The following is a 15,967-nucleotide window of genomic DNA, read 5'->3' on the forward strand; positions in this document are numbered from 1 at the left end:
TCTCTTGTAGTTTGAAGCCATTGTCCCATTGCGTCCTAGTCTGCAAGGAAGCAGAAAACAAGCTTCCTCCCTCCTCCTCCCTGTGGCTTCCTCTCACATATTTATACATGGCTATCATATCCCCTCTCAGCCTTCTCTTCTTCAGGCTAAACATGCCCAGTTCCCTAAGCCGCTCCTCATAGGGCTTGTTCTCCAGACCCTTGATCATTTTAGTCGCCCTCCTCTGGACACATTCCAGCTTAGAGTCAATATCTCTCTTGAATTGTGGTGCCCAGAATTGGACACAATATTCCAGGTGTGGTCTAACCAAAGCAGAATAGAGCATGGGGAGCATGACTTCCTTAGATCTAGACACTAGGCTCCTCTTGATGCAGGCCAACATCCCATTGGCTTTTTTTGCCGCCACATCACATTGTTGGTGGTAAATGGTGGTATCTCTGGATACCAGAGTGGCTCGGTCTCTGGAAGACCGAGCCACTCTGTTGAGGAATATCTTCCAGGAGACTGCTTGTTGGGCTACTACTTGCATGGGTCACTCCAAGGCCCATGAGGGTTGGTGGCCCTGGGCCGGACAGCCTCTCCACATGGACGGTCAGTGCAACAGGGTCCTCACAGCATTCATAGTGGTTACCACCATTTATTTCTTTATTTATTTACACTATTTCTATTCCGCCCTTCTCACCTGACAGGGGACTCAGTTCGGATTACAATGTACACATATATGGCAAATATTCAATGCCAAAGACACACAACAGATATAGACAGACAGACAGAGGCTATTTAACTTTTCTGGCCGCCAGGGAAGCTGTCACTTTCATCGTCCATCTGCGACACTGATGAAGTACTTCTGCATTCCCCGCATGCTTGCTGGAGATTTTTATGGCCTCATAAATTAGTTAAATTAGCCTCTCCACGCATGGGTGGTACCTAATTTTCCTATTTGACAGATGCAACTGTCTTTCATAGAATCCTAGAATCCTAGAGTTGGAAGAGACCTCCTGGGCCATCCAGTCCAACCCCATTCTGCCAAGAAGCAGGAATATTGCATTCAAATCACCCCTGACAGATGGCCATCCAGCCCCTGCTTAAAAGCTTCCAAAGAAGGAGCCTCCACCACACTCCGGGGCAGAGAGTTCCACTGCTGAACGGCTCTCACAGTCAGGAAGTTCTTCCTCACATTCAGATGGAATCTCCTCTCTTGTAGTTTGAAGCCATTGTTCCATTGCGTCCTAGTCTCCAGGGAAGCAGAAAACAAGCTTGCTCCCTCCTCCTCCCTGTGGCTTCCTCTCACATATTTATACATGGCTATCATATCTCCTCTCAGCCTTCTCTTCTTCAGGCTAAACATGCCCAGTTCCCTAAGCCGCTCCTCATAGGGCTTGTTCTCCAGAACCTTGATCATTTTAGTCACCCTCCTCTGGACACATTCCAGCTTGACAATATCTCTCTTTCGGGTTGCAAAGGTCGACAACAAGCTGCACAATTGGTCAGAAGCTCACTCCGATCCGGGCTGGCTTTGAACTCATGACCTTTTGGTCAGTAGTGATCTTAATGCAACTGACTCCCAGCCAGCTGTGCAATAGTCCTGGTGCATTTATCTAGCAAAAGTGAACATATGTATGTATGTATGTATGTATGTAGGTAGGTAGGTGAGTATATTTGTGAACGCTTTCCACAAATATGCTCACAATTGGTCAGAAGCTTACAATACTGCACAATTGGTCAGAAGCTCACTCCGACCCGGGCTGGCTTTGAACTCATGACCTTCTGGTCAGAAGTGACCTAATGCAGCTGACACTCAGCCAGCTGCGCCACAATCCCGGTGCTATTAAGTGCCAACTGGCTCACCTTCTGGCCGTCCAACCGCCTTGCCCAGTGCCAAATTGTCACTAGGAACTGACCATGGGCCCCTGACCAGGAGACTGAGGCCACTGTGACCCCAAGGAGTAGCCCGTGTTCCATCAGAGCATCCCACGGAAGGAGTGTGTCTTGTCCTTCTTCTCTGCAGCTGGACGAGGGACCAGTAGGGGAACCGGACGGGGCCTTTGTGGACTACCAGACGACCATGGTGAAGACCGCCAAGGCCATCGCTGTGACCGTCCAAGAGATGGTGAGGAGGGCGCTGTGGGAGGGTGGCGAGGGGCTCCTCCATGCCCAGAGGTGGGGTGGAAGGGCCTCCTGAAGTGTGCTTCTCTTCACCATGGCGCCCTTCCTCGTCCGCAGGTCACCAAATCAACCACCAATCCAGATGAATTGGGCACGTTGGCCAACCAGCTCACCAGCGACTACGGACAGCTGGCCCACCAAGCCAAGCCGGCAGCCATTACTGCCGAGAACGAGGAGGTGAGGGCTGCCTTTTGAGCGGGAGGAGGAAATAAGCATGGCTGGTGCTGGGTAGGGGGTCTCCTGTTCAGAGGGGCAGTTCTAGAGTCTAGCAGAAGCTGGAAGGCATCCTTCTGGAGATAGATGCCTTCAAGGTAGACACCTTGGGAGAGTCCTTTCCTACTCATTGAGGCAAATGACCCCCCTCCCCCCATGGTGTTCCCAATTCTTATATATATATATATATATATTGTGTTGTCGAAGGCTCTCATAGCTGGAATCATTGGGTTGCTATCTGTCCTTTCATGACCGGAATCACAGGCTCTTTGTCCATATTCCAGAAGCATTCTCTCCTAGCATTTCGCCCACATCTATGGAGAGGTTGCGTGGCATATTGGAAACTAAGCAGTCTGTGTATATGGGTTTTGTGTGTGTATATATGCGTTTGGGGTGTGTGTATATATTTGTGTATATAAGTGTGTTTTGTGTCCATATGCATGTGTGTATACATATGTATATATTTGTGTATTTCTGTGTTTATATGTGTATATCTATATTGTGTATGTGTGTGTTTGTGTATATGCATATATGTGTATGTATGTGTGTATATTGTGTAGGTATATATGTATGTGTGTGCTTACATGTATGTGTGTGTGTGTCTGTATGTATGTATGTGTGCATGTGTATATGTATATGAATGTATGTGTATATGTATATATGGTTTATTGGGGGGGTTAAAGTCCATTCTGCTGTGGGGGGGGTTGTATGTTTTTAGGGGTGTTGGATGCTCGTTGGGCTATTAGGTTTGTGTCAAAATGTCATGTCATTCCATCCAGTGGTTTTTGAGTTATGTTTCTCCCACAAACAAACATTACATTAGGTTCTTGTGGGTTTTTTCGGGCTATAGAGCCATGTTCTAGAGGCATTTTCTCCTGACGTTTCGCCTGCATCTATGGCAAGCATCCTCAGAGGTTGTGAGGTCTGCTGGAACTGGGAAAAGGGGTTTATATATCTGTGGAATGGCTGGGGTGGGGCAAAGAGCTCTTCCCTGCTGCAGTTAGGTGTGAATGTTTAGCTGATCACCTTCATTAGCATTTGAAGGCCTGCCTGAGTCTGGGAAAATCTGTTGCTGGGAGGTGTTAAGCTGTGCCTGGTTTTTTCCTCTCTGTTGTTTAGCTGTTATAATTTTAGAGTTTTTTAATACTGGTAGCCAGATTTTGTGCAGCAGGGAAGAGCTCCTTGCCCCACCCCAGCCATTCCACAGATATATAAACCCATTTTTCCTACTTCCAACAGACCTTCTCAACCTCTGAGGATGCTTGCCATAGATGCAGGCGAAACGTCAGGAGAGAATGCCTCTAGAACATGGCTCTATAGCCCGAAAAAACCCACAAGAACCTAGTGATTCCAGCCATGAAAGCCTTCCACAATACATTAAACATTACATTTTTATTTATACAGACTAGCTGTCCCCTGCCACACCTTGCTGTGGCCCAATCTGTGTATATATGTGTGTCTGCATATATATATGTGGTTTTGTGCATGCGTTGTAATGTTTTTTTTCTTTTTAAGTCTCTTCCGCTGTGTTTTTCAGTGTTTTTATGATTGATGGTCACTCATTGGCCTGAGAGGTGTCTTGTGTCCAAATTTGGTGTCGGTTCGTCCAGTGGTTTTTGAGATATGTTAATCCCACAAACGAACATTATATTTTTATTTGTATAGACTAGCCGTTCCCTGCCACGCGTTGCTGTGGCCCAGTCTGTGTATATGTGTTTTGTGTGTGTATATATTTGTGTTTGCGTGTATGTGTTTTGTGTGTGTATATATAGAGAGAGGTGTATCTATTGTGTGTACATATTAGTTTATTTGTGTGTGTACAAATATACACACACAAATACACTAATATGTACACACAATAGATACACCTCTATACACACACACACACATACACGCAAACACAAATATATACACACACAAAACACATATACACAGACTGGGCCACAGCAACGCGTGGCAGGGAACGGCTAGTCTATATACATGCATATTGTGTACGTGTGTGTGCTTGTCCATATGCATATTTGTTTGTATATATGTATGGATATGCATATGTGTGTGCATGTGTATATGTATATATGTATGTGTGCATGTATATGTGCATGCGTATGTGCATATATGTGTGTATGTATATGTATACACATATGTATATTCCATCTGTCAGGGGTGATTTGAATGCAATATTCCTGCTTCTTGGCAGAAGGGGGTTGGACTGGATGGCCCATGAGGTCTCTTCCAACTCTTTGATTCTATGATTCTATGATTCTATGTATGTGTGTATATGTGTATATTTGTGTGTGTTTGTACACACACACACACATATATATATGTGTGTGTGTGTATGAATGTGTGCATGTGTATGAGTGTATGTGTATATGTATATATGGTGTATTTTAGGGTATTTAAGTCTGTTCTGCTGGGGTTTTGTGTGTGTGTGTGTGTGTTTGTGTTTATGTGTGATGGACACTCATTGGACCGTTAGGTGTATTGTATCCAAATTTCGTGTCAATTCATCCAGTGGTTTTTGAGTTATGTTAATCCCACAAACGAACGTGACATTTTTATGTATATAGATTGCCCGTTGTCTGATGTAAGACTGCTGTTTTGTTTTGGACTTTACCAGAGACTTGAGTATTGTGTCTGCATTAAGACTTCTTTGCTTTCTTTTCCATTATACAACTGCGTGTGCTGTTCTCTTACGTTTTGCTGAAGTAGTTTACTTTCAACGTGGTATTAAGGCTGTTCTTGGGGGACAAATCAGGACAGATCGTTTGTAGGTTGTGTTTCTTCACTCTATGTGGCATGTATTTGTTTATGCGGCGCCTTTCTCCCTCCTGAGCGGAACCAGAGGCACCTGCTAGGGCTGCTCCCAATTAGCTCGGCGTTTCTAGCAGAGTCGCCTGTTAAGGGCTGAAAAATGCGGTATAGAAATAAAGCAAAATAAATAAATTCTGGCCTGGGATGTGCAGAAGGGATGAGTTGAGGCTTCTCTTGTGTGCTTCCTCCACCCCCAGATTGGCTCCCACATCAAGAACCGTGTGCAGGAGCTGGGCCACGGCTGTGCCGCTCTCGTGACCAAGGCCGGTGCGCTCCAGTGCAGCCCCAGCGACGCATACACCAAGAAGGAGCTGATCGAGTGCGCACGAAGGGTCTCCGAGAAGGTACCCGGAACGGACCTGCTGCGTTCCATCTATTCATGCTCTCATATCCCATTGCCACTTCACACTGGATGTGTAATATGTAGTTTGCTGTGGATCAGTGTTCCTCAACCTTCCGAAAGCTGTGACCCCTTAATATAGTTCCTCATATGTGGTGGTGACCCCCAACCACAACATTGTTTTCGCTGCTTCTTCATAACAGTCATTTTGCTCCTGTTCTGAATCATCATGTAAATACCTGATAGGCAGGATCGTTTTCATTCACTGGACCAAATTTGGCACAAATACCCAATACACCCCAATTTAAATACTGGTGGGGTTGGGAGTTGTAGTTCGCCTACATCCAGAGACCACTGTGGACTCAATCAATGATGGATCTGGACCAAACTTGGCATAAATACTCAATATGTCAAAATGTGAACACTGATGGAGTTTGGAGAAAATAGACTTGACATTTGTGAGTTCTAGTTGCTGGTATTTATAGTTCCCCTACAATCAAGGAACATTCTGAACTCCACCGATGCAATTTACGTCGTTTTGGGTTTTTGGGAGTTCCAGTTTCCTATAGGAGGGCAAGAAGCAATCCCCTGGGGGAAAGGTGCCACGTCCATCCCTCCTTTATTGAGAATAATAGCCCCCAGGCGCGACGGCACAGGGATTGATTTTGTCATTTGGGAATTGGAGGTGTTGGGATTTATAGTTCACCTACAATCAAAGAGCATTCTGAACTCCACCAACGACGGAATTGAACCAAATTTGGCACACAGAACTCCCATTATCATCAGGAAATACTGGAAGGGTTTTGTGGGCATTGGCATTGAGTTTGGGAGTTGTAGTTCACCTACATCCAAAGAGCGCTGTGGACTCAAACAATGATGGATCTGGACCAAACTTGGCACAGATATTCAATATTCTCAAATGTGAACAATAGTGGAGTTTGGGGGAAATAGACCTTGACATTTGGGAGTTCTAGTTGCTGGGATTTATAGTTCACCTACAATCAAAGAACATTCTGAACTCCACCAACAATGGAATTGAACGAAACTTGCACACAGAACTCCCATGACCAATAGACAATACTGGAAGGGTTTGGTGGGCATTGAGTTTGGGAGTTGTAGTTCACCTACATCCAGAGAGCACTGTGAACTCAAACAATGATGGATCTGGACCAAACTTGGCACAGATATTCAATATTCTCAAATGTGAACAGTAGTGGAGTTTGGGGGAAATAGACCTTGACATTTGTGAGTTCTAGTTGCTGGGATTTATAGTTCACCTACAATCAAAGAGCATTCTGAATTCCACCAATGATGGAATTGAACCAAACTTGGCACACACAACTCCCATGACCAATAGACAATACTGGAAGGGTTTGGTGGGCATTGGCCTTGAGTTTGGGAGTTGTAGTTCACCTACATCCAAAGAGCACCGTGGACTCAAACAATGATGGATCTGGACCAAAACTTGGCACAAATACTCAATATTCCCAAATGTGAACAATAGTGGAGTTTGGAGAAAATAGACATTGACGTTTGTGAGTTCTAGTTGCTGGGATTTATAGTTCACCTACATCCAGAGAACACTGTGGACTCAAACAGTAATGGATCTGGACCAAACTTGGCATAAATATTCAATATGCCCAAATGTGAACACTGATGGAGTTTGGGGGAAATAGACCTTGACATTTGTGAGTTGTCATTGCTGGGATTTATAGTTCACCTACAATCAAAGAACATTCTGAACTCCACCAACGATGGAATTGAACCAAACTTGGCACACAGAACTCCCATGACCAACAGAAAATACTATATTTTCTGGTGGTCTTTGACGACTCCCTCGTGACCCCATCTAGGGGTCCTGACCTCCAGGTTGAGAAACACTGCTTCAGGTGTTTTGGACTCCAACTCCCACAATTCCTAACAGTCTCAGGCCCTTTCCTTTTTCCCCCTCAGCCGCTTAAGCGGCTGAGGGGGAAAAAGGAAAGGGCCTGAGGCTGTTAGGAATTGTGGGAGTTGGAGTCCAAAACACCTGGAGGGATGGAGCATCCCTTTGCCTGTTTGAAGTGATGCCAAGTTGAAGCAAACGTGAATGTTGCAATTAGCAAACTTGAGTAGCCTTGTACTTTTTGGAGACAGCAAAGGGAAGGGGGCAGGCCTGGGGGTCAAGAGATCACCCAGCTGTCATGTTGTGGGGTCTGCACGGATGCAAACGCCTCCCCTCTTCCCCACAGGTCTCCCACGTCCTGGCAGCCCTGCAGGCCGGCAACCGGGGCACCCAGGCGTGCATCACTGCGGCCAGTGCCGTGTCCGGCATCATCGCCGACCTGGACACCACCATCATGTTCGCCACGGCCGGCACCCTCAACCGGGAGAACGCAGAGACGTTTGCTGACCACAGGTACAGCGCATTTACTATAGTCTTTCAATGAATACCTCATCAATGAGTTGTCAAAGGCTTTCATGGCTGGAATCACTGGGTTGCTGTGAGTTTTTTGGGCTGTATAGCCGTGCTCCAATAGCATTCTCTCCTGTTGTTTCACCTGCAACTGTGGCTGGCATCCTCAGAGGTTCTGTTGACAGTGAAGCAAGTGGAGTGTAATATACCTATGGAATAATGTCCAGAATGGGAAAAGAACCCTTGTCTGGGTTGCTGTGAGATCTCCAGGCTATATGGCCTTGCTCCAATAGCATTCTCTCCTGATGTTTCACCTGCATCTGTGGCTGCAATCCTCAGAGGTTCTGTTGACAGTGAAGCAAGTGGAGTGTAATATGGGAAAAGAACCCTTGTCTGGGTTGTTGAGAGATCTCCAGGCTGTATGGCCTTGCTCCAGTAGCATTCTCTCTTGATGTTTTGCCTACATTTGTGACTGGCATCCTCAGAGGTTCTGTTGACAGTGAAGCAAGTGAAGTGTAATATGGGAAAAGAACCCTTGTCTGGGTTGTTGTGAGATTTCCAGGCTGTATGGCCGTGCTCCAGTAGCATTCTCTCTTGATGTTTCGCCTGCATCTGTGGCTGGCATCCTCAGAGGTTCTGTTGACACTGAAGCAAGTGGAGTGTAATATACCTGTGGAATAATGTACAGAATGGGAAAAGAACCCTTGTCTGGGTTGCTGTGAGATTTCCAGGCTGTATGGCCTTGCTCCACTAGCATTCTCTCCTGATGTTTCGCCTGCATTTGTGGCTGGCATCCTCAGAGGTTCTGTTGACAGTGAAGCAAGTGGAGTATAATATGGCAAAAGAACCCTTGTCTGGGTTGTTGTGAGATTTCCAGGCTGTATGGCCTTGCTCCAGTAACATTCTCTCCTGATGTTTCGCCTGCATATGTGGCTGGCATCCTCAGAGGTTCTGTTGACAGTGAAGCAAGTGAAGTGTAATATGGGAAAAGAACCCTTGTCTGGGTTGTTGTGAGATTTCCAGGCTGTATGGCCATGCTCCAGTAGCATTCTCTCTTGATGTTTCGCCTGCATCTGTGGCTGGCATCCTCAGAGGTTCTGTTGACACTGAAGCAAGTGGAGTGTAATATACCTGTGGAATAATGTACAGAATGGGAAAAGAACCCTTGTCTGGGTTGCTGTGAGATTTCCAGGCTGTATGGCCAAGCTCCAGTAGCATTTTCTCCTGATGTTTCACCTGTATCTGTGGCTGGCATCCTCAGAGGTTCTGTTGACAGTGAAGCAAGTGAAGTGTAATATGGGAAACGAACCCTTGTCTGGGTTGTTGTGAGATTTCCAGGCTGTATGGCCGTGCTCCAGTAGCATTCTCTCTTGATGTTTCGCCTGCATCTGTGGCTAGCATCCTCAGAGGTTCTGTTGACAGTGAAGCAAGTGGAGTGTAATATACCTATGGAATAATGTCCAGAATGGGAAAAGAACCCTTGTCTGGGTTGCTGTGTGATTTCCAGGCTGTATAGCCGTGCTCCAGTAGCATTCTCTCTTGATGTTTCGCCTGCATCTGTGGCTAGCATCCTCAGAGGTTCTGTTGACACTGAAGCAAGTGGAGTGTAATATACCTATGGAATAATGTCCAGAATGGGAAAAGAACCCTTGTCTGGGTTGCTGTGAGATTTCCAGGCTGTATGGCCTTGCTCCAGTAACATTCTCTCCTGATGTTTTGCCTACATTTGTGACTGGCATCCTCAGAGGTTCTGTTGACAGTGAAGCAAGTGAAGTGTAATATGGGAAAAGAACCCTTGTCTGGGTTGTTGTGAGATTTCCAGGCTGCATGGCCGTGCTTCAGTAGCATTCTCTCTTGATGTTTCGCCTGCATCTGTGGCTGGCATCCTCAGAGGTTCTGTTGACACTGAAGCAAGTGGAGTGTAATATACCTGTGGAATAATGTACAGAATGGGAAAAGAACCCTTGTCTGGGTTGCTGTGAGATTTCCAGGCTGTATGGCCAAGCTCCAGTAGCATTTTCTCCTGATGTTTCACCTGTATCTGTGGCTGGCATCCTCAGAGGTTCTTTTGACAGTGAAGCAAGTGGAGTGTAATAAATCCGTGGAATAATGTCCAGAATGGGAAAAAGAACCCTTGTCTGGGTTGCTGTGAGATGTATGGCTGTGCTCCAGTAGCATTCCCTCCTGATGTTTCACCTGCATCTGTGGCTGGCATCTTTAGAGGTTCTGATGACAGTGAAGCAAGAAAGAGGGAGAGAGGTCAGGAGGTAGGAGGGAGGGAAGGAAGGATGAATGGGTGGAAGGTAAGGAAGGAGAAAGGGAGAAAGAGGCAGGAAAATGAGGGAGGGAAGTAAAGAGAGAAGGAAAGAAGGATAGTATGGTGAGAGAGAGGGGAAGGAAAAAGAAGGAAGGAAGAAAGCGGAAGAATGGAAAGAAGGAAGGGTGGAAGGGAATAGAGGGAGGGAGCGAGAAAGAAGGAAGGAAGGAAAAAGAAAGAGAGGGAAGGAGGAACGAAAGAGAAAGGGAGGAAGGACGTAAGTGTGGAAGGGGAAGGAAGGATGGAAGGAGAATGAGAGAGGTAAGGAAGGGAAGGTGGAAGGAAAGAGAGAAGGAAAGAAGGATAGGATGGTGAGAGAGAGGGGAAGGAAAAAGAAGGAAGGAAGAAGGCGGAAGAATGGAAAGAAGGAAGGGTGGAAGGGAATGGAGGGAGGGAGCGAGAAAGAAGGAAGGAAGGAAAAAGAAAGAGAGGGAAGGAGGAACGAAAGAGAAAGGGAGGAAGGACGTAAGTGTGGAAGGGAAGGAAGGATGGAAGGAGAATGAGAGAGGTAAGGAAGGGAAGGTGGAAGGAAAGAGAGAAGGAAAGAAGGATAGGATGGTGAGAGAGAGGGGAAGGAAAAAGAAGGAAGGAAGAAGGCGGAAGAATGGAAAGAAGGAAGGGTGGAAGGGAATGGAGGGAGGGAGCGAGAAAGAAGGAAGGAAGGAAAAAGAAAGAGAGGGAAGGAGGAACGAAAGAGAAAGGGAGGAAGGACGTAAGTGTGGAAGGGAAGGAAGGATGGAAGGAGAATGAGAGAGGTAAGGAAGGGAAGGTGGAAGGAAAGAGAGAAGGAAAGAAGGATAGGATGGTGAGAGAGAGGGGAAGGAAAAAGAAGGAAGGAAGAAGGCGGAAGAATGGAAAGAAGGAAGGGTGGAAGGGAATGGAGGGAGGGAGCGAGAAAGAAGGAAGGAAGGAAAAAGAAAGAGAGGGAAGGATGAACGAAAGAGAAAGGGAGGAAGGACGTAAGTGTGGAAGGGAAGGAAGGATGGAAGGAGAATGAGAGAGGTAAGGAAGGGAAGGTGGAAGGAAAGAGAGAAGGAAAGAAGGATAGGATGGTGAGAGAGAGGGGAAGGAAAAAGAAGGAAGGAAGAAGGCGGAAGAATGGAAAGAAGGAAGGGTGGAAGGGAATGGAGGGAGGGAGCGAGAAAGAAGGAAGGAAGGAAAAAGAAAGAGAGGGAAGGATGAACGAAAGAGAAAGGGAGGAAGGACGTAAGTGTGGAAGGGAAGGAAGGATGGAAGGAGAATGAGAGAGGTAAGGAAGGGAAGGTGGAAGGAAAGAGAGAAGGAAAGAAGGATAGGATGGTGAGAGAGAGGGGAAGGAAAAAGAAGGAAGGAAGAAGGCGGAAGAATGGAAAGAAGGAAGGGTGGAAGGGAATGGAGGGAGGGAGCGAGAAAGAAGGAAGGAAGGAAAAAGAAAGAGAGGGAAGGATGAACGAAAGAGAAAGGGAGGAAGGACGTAAGTGTGGAAGGGAAGGAAGGATGGAAGGAGAATGAGAGAGGTAAGGAAGGGAAGGTGGAAGGAAAGAGAGAAGGAAAGAAGGATAGGATGGTGAGAGAGGGGGGAGCCTGAGAAAAGAGCTCAAGGGGCTGCATTCAGGTTTGCCCATCCCTGGTATAGATGCACCCCAAGGTTTACCTTTCCATTGCTAAAGCTGTGGTGCTCTCCACACTTTTGTTTTTGAAGAAGAAATCCTAATCAATGACCATATGACAGAGATTGCACTTTTTGCCGCTGTGCATTACATTTGCCAGTGTCCGGAGTCAATTTCTGATGGTATGAAGGCATCACAAATTCCCGCCGTGACATCCTGACTGAATCATCCTGGCTGAATTAATGCTCTCTCTGTGACATTTTGAAAGCCTTGTATTGGAACTTGTGAAGCAACAAGTTCTAATAAGGAAAGTGAGAAGAGGGGGAGATGGGCAGGAAAGGTGTATAAAAGGAAGTGGTGGTGGGGAAAAGTCAGTAGTGTCTTTCTTTGCTGCAGAGATACAAGCAATATATCCATTTCAAAGCAAAACCGGCTTGTGAGTGGTTATTTAATATTGCTATACAGATCCTATTGTCTTACATCCAGCAAATAATGTTTTGTTTTGAAAATAGAGGTGCGCATTAGATTCGATGGTGCATGGCACTCGATGCAGGTAGTCAACGTTTTTACCCCAACATTGATGTGAAAAGGTGATAATAAGGCCGGCCTGGTCCTTCCTTCCTTGGCAGGGAGGGCATCCTGAAGACGGCGAAGGCGCTGGTGGAGGACACCAAGGTGCTGGTGCAGAACGCCACTGCCAGCCAGGAGAAGCTGGCCCAAGCTGCCCAGTCGTCTGTGGCCACCATCACACGCCTGGCCGAGGTGGTCAAGCTGGGCGCCGCCAGCCTGGGCTCCGAAGACCCTGAAACTCAGGTCAGCCACAAGAAGGGGAACGTGGGAGGGAACAAGGTGTATCGCAAGCACGAGCCATCTTTGGCCTTGCCTCCAGGTGCTTTGGACTTCAACTCCCATCATTCCTAACAGCCTCAGGCCCTTTCCTTTTCCGCTTAAGCGGCTGAGGAGGGAAAGGAAGGGGCCTGAGTCTGTTAGGAATGATGGGAGTTGAAGTCCAAAGCACCTGGAGGGAGGGCCGAAGATGGCCCGTGCCTGGTATATAGGGTGGTGTCCCCTTCCCTGCTTCCCCAATCCTGAACGTGGGTCCTGCATTCTTTCAGGTGGTCTTGATCAACGCCGTGAAGGACGTGGCCAAAGCCTTGGGTGATCTCATCAGCGCCACAAAGGCCGCAGCCGGCAAATCTGGCGACGACCCGGCTGTCTACCAGCTGAAGAATTCGGCAAAGGTAGGAGTTGTCAGGGCTGAAAACTCCAGTTCTTGCAGAAGTTCTGGTTAAGGAACCAGGTCTCCAGTTTATTTTTTGACAGTATTTATATTCGGCCCTTCTCACCCCACAGGGGACTTAGGGCGGACTACAATGCACACATATATGGCAAACATTCAATGCCACAGACACACAACAGATACAGACAGACGTCAGAGGCTATTTAACTTTTTCTGGCTGCCAGGGGAGCTGTCACTTTCACCGTCCATCTGCGACGCTGATGAAGTACTTCCACATTCCTCGCATGCTTTGCTGGAGCCTTTTTTATGACCTCGTAAATTAGTTAAATTAGCCTCCCCATACATAGATGGTACCTAATTTTCCTACTTGACAGATGCAACTGTCTGTTGCAAAGGTCAACAACAAGCTACACAATTGGTCAGAAGCTCACTCCGACCCAGGCTGGCTTCGAACTCATGACCTTATGGTTATTTATTGTTGTTTTTTTTTATTTATTGTGTCGTCCGCAACCAGAACATTGTAGTACATTTCTAACAGAACAAAACGAACAAACAGATAAAAAACAACACACAAATTTTGCAAACTTGGTAGCTGATTAAATGTCCTTTGACCAGTATCTGGCCCCTTGGAGTGCTTCTGGTGTTGACGCAAGAAGGTCCTCCCTTGTGCATGTGGCAGGGCTCAGGGTGCATTGCAGCAGGTGGTCAGTGGTTTGCTCTTCTCCACACTCGCATGTCGTGGATTCCACTTTGTGGCCCCATTTCTTGAGTTTGGCTCTGCATCTCGTGGTGCCAGAGCGCAGTCTGTTCAGCGCCTTCCAAGTCGCCCAGTCTTCTGTGTGCCCAGGGGAGAGTCTCTCATTTGGTATCACCCACGGGTTGAGGTGCTGGGTTTGAGCCTGCCACTTTTGGACTCTCGCTTGCTGAGGTGTTCCAGCGAGTGTCTCTGTAGATCTTAGAAAACTATTTCTAGATTCAAGTCGTTCACGTGCTGACTGATACACAAACAGGGGATGAGCTGGAGATGTCTCTGCCTTGGTCCTTTCACTATTGGCTGCTACTTCCCGGCGGATGTCAGGTGCTGCAATACCGGCCAAGCAGTGTAATTTCTCCAGTGGTGTGGGGTGCAGACACCCCGTGATAATGCGGCATGTCTCATTAAGAGCCACATCCACTGTTTTAGCGTGGTGAGATGTATTCCACACTGGGCATGCGTACTCAGCAGCAGAGTAGCATAGCGCAAAGGCAGATGTCTTCACTGTATCTGGTTGTGATCCCCAGGTTGTGTCAGTCAGCTTTCGTATGATATTGTTTCTAGTGCCCACATTTTGCTTGATGTTCAGGCAGTGCTTCTTGTAGGTCAGAGCACGGTATAGGGTGACTCCCAGGGATTTGGGTGCGCTGCAATGCTCCAGAGGGATTCCTTCCCAGGTAATAATCCTCAGAGCTCGGGATGCTTGTCTGTTCTTAAGGTGAAAGGCACATGTCTGTGTTTTAGATGGGTTAGGGATCATCTGGTTTTCCCTGTCATCGGCAGTAAGAGCACCTAGAGCTTCGGAGAGCTTCTGTTCAACCATCTCAAAGCTCCCTGCCTTATGGCCAGAAGTGATCTTAATGCAGCTGACACTCAGACAGTTGTGAGTGAGTTTCTTTCTACTCAAACAACAAAAAACACGCAGAGACTTTTTTTTCTTTCCCGAATAAGCAGGAAGGTTTTTCTTTCTCTTTTGCTGCAGCATCATACCATGTATGCACAAAATATACTTTCTTCCTCACTACTTCTTTTCCAATATTGTGAGGATTGACTTCCTCGAACAGCCAAATTCAGTTACGCTCTTTGCTTTGCACTTTCCTCCCTAAAGATACCCTGCAGTGTGCATTGCAACTAAGAGGCCGTTTCAGGGCCCTCGAAATGCATGTTAATTCCAGGGTTCCTTGCAGGTGATGGTCACCAACGTCACCTCACTGCTGAAGACGGTCAAGGCGGTGGAGGACGAGGCCACCAAGGGCACGCGGGCGCTGGAGGCCACCATCGAGCACATCCGCCAGGAGCTGGCCGTGAGTGACCCTCCCTCCCTCCCTCATGCCACCACTGACCCTCCACTCCTGCCTGACCCTGTGTTGTGACTCAGCTGGAATCACAGAGTGATAGTGTGAATGATTCTGGTGGGGATGATGGGATTCAGATTCAGATGCAAAGCAAGGATGTCCCTGTGTTAGATGAAGACCAGGAAGAGGGGGCAGAAGTTCAGTTGTTTCCCACAGCAAGGGATGACGCTCAGTAAAGTGAAACTTCTGAGAGCCAGGTGCAGGATTCAGGAAGGGAGGATAGTTCTCAGCCTGATAATGAGGGGAAAAGCACTAATGAGGGAATTGACCTTGATGAAGCCGGAGGTTTAGATTGAGCTGATCGGTTGGAATTTAAGGTTTGAAGGAGTGTCAGGATCACTAGCAGGTGAGAGAGGGAGGCTCGGGGCCAGAGGAACACCTTCATGTTGTCCAAAGAGTATTAAACAGCCTGTTTGAATGTGCTTCAGTGTCAGAGCAACTTCCCGCTTCAACCCAGAGACTTTGGATTTATCTTGCAGCTTTTCATGCTCATGTTTCAGGACTTTGTCATGTTCTCATGGGACTTTGCCTTGCTTGTGTCTTCATGGATCTTGGTTGCCTATGTTACCTTGGATTGATCTTTTGAAATATACTTTCGCCTTTTGAACTTTTTATCTTTTATTTTTATTTATTTTATTTGTCGTGTCAGAGCAACCAGTCCATTATATTACATTTCTAACAGAACAAAGCAAACAAACAGACAAAATGCAAAACTTGTGAGTTTGGTAGTTGGTTAAATGTCCTTTGAGCAGTATCTGCCCCTTGGAGTGCCTCTGGTGTTGCC

At 47.0% G+C, this 15,967-nt stretch overlaps 1 protein-coding gene across 2 annotated transcripts in view; it reads left to right on the forward strand.

Annotated features, from left to right (window-relative positions):
• TLN1 (talin 1) overlaps positions 1-15,967 on the forward strand; it is a 136,082-nt gene that overhangs the window by 104,936 nt on the left and 15,179 nt on the right. For both annotated transcript variants that reach the window (XM_067464710.1, XM_067464711.1), the window contains 7 exons: positions 2,009-2,110; positions 2,224-2,343; positions 5,391-5,537; positions 7,765-7,931; positions 12,464-12,647; positions 12,950-13,075; positions 15,016-15,132. In XM_067464710.1, the coding sequence (XP_067320811.1) occupies positions 2,009-2,110; positions 2,224-2,343; positions 5,391-5,537; positions 7,765-7,931; positions 12,464-12,647; positions 12,950-13,075; positions 15,016-15,132 (963 nt within the window). The remainder of the gene's footprint in view (positions 1-2,008; positions 2,111-2,223; positions 2,344-5,390; positions 5,538-7,764; positions 7,932-12,463; positions 12,648-12,949; positions 13,076-15,015; positions 15,133-15,967) is intronic.

This window comes from Anolis sagrei, chromosome 2, assembly GCF_037176765.1.
Source record: "Anolis sagrei isolate rAnoSag1 chromosome 2, rAnoSag1.mat, whole genome shotgun sequence".
NCBI lineage: Eukaryota > Metazoa > Chordata > Lepidosauria > Squamata > Dactyloidae > Anolis > Anolis sagrei.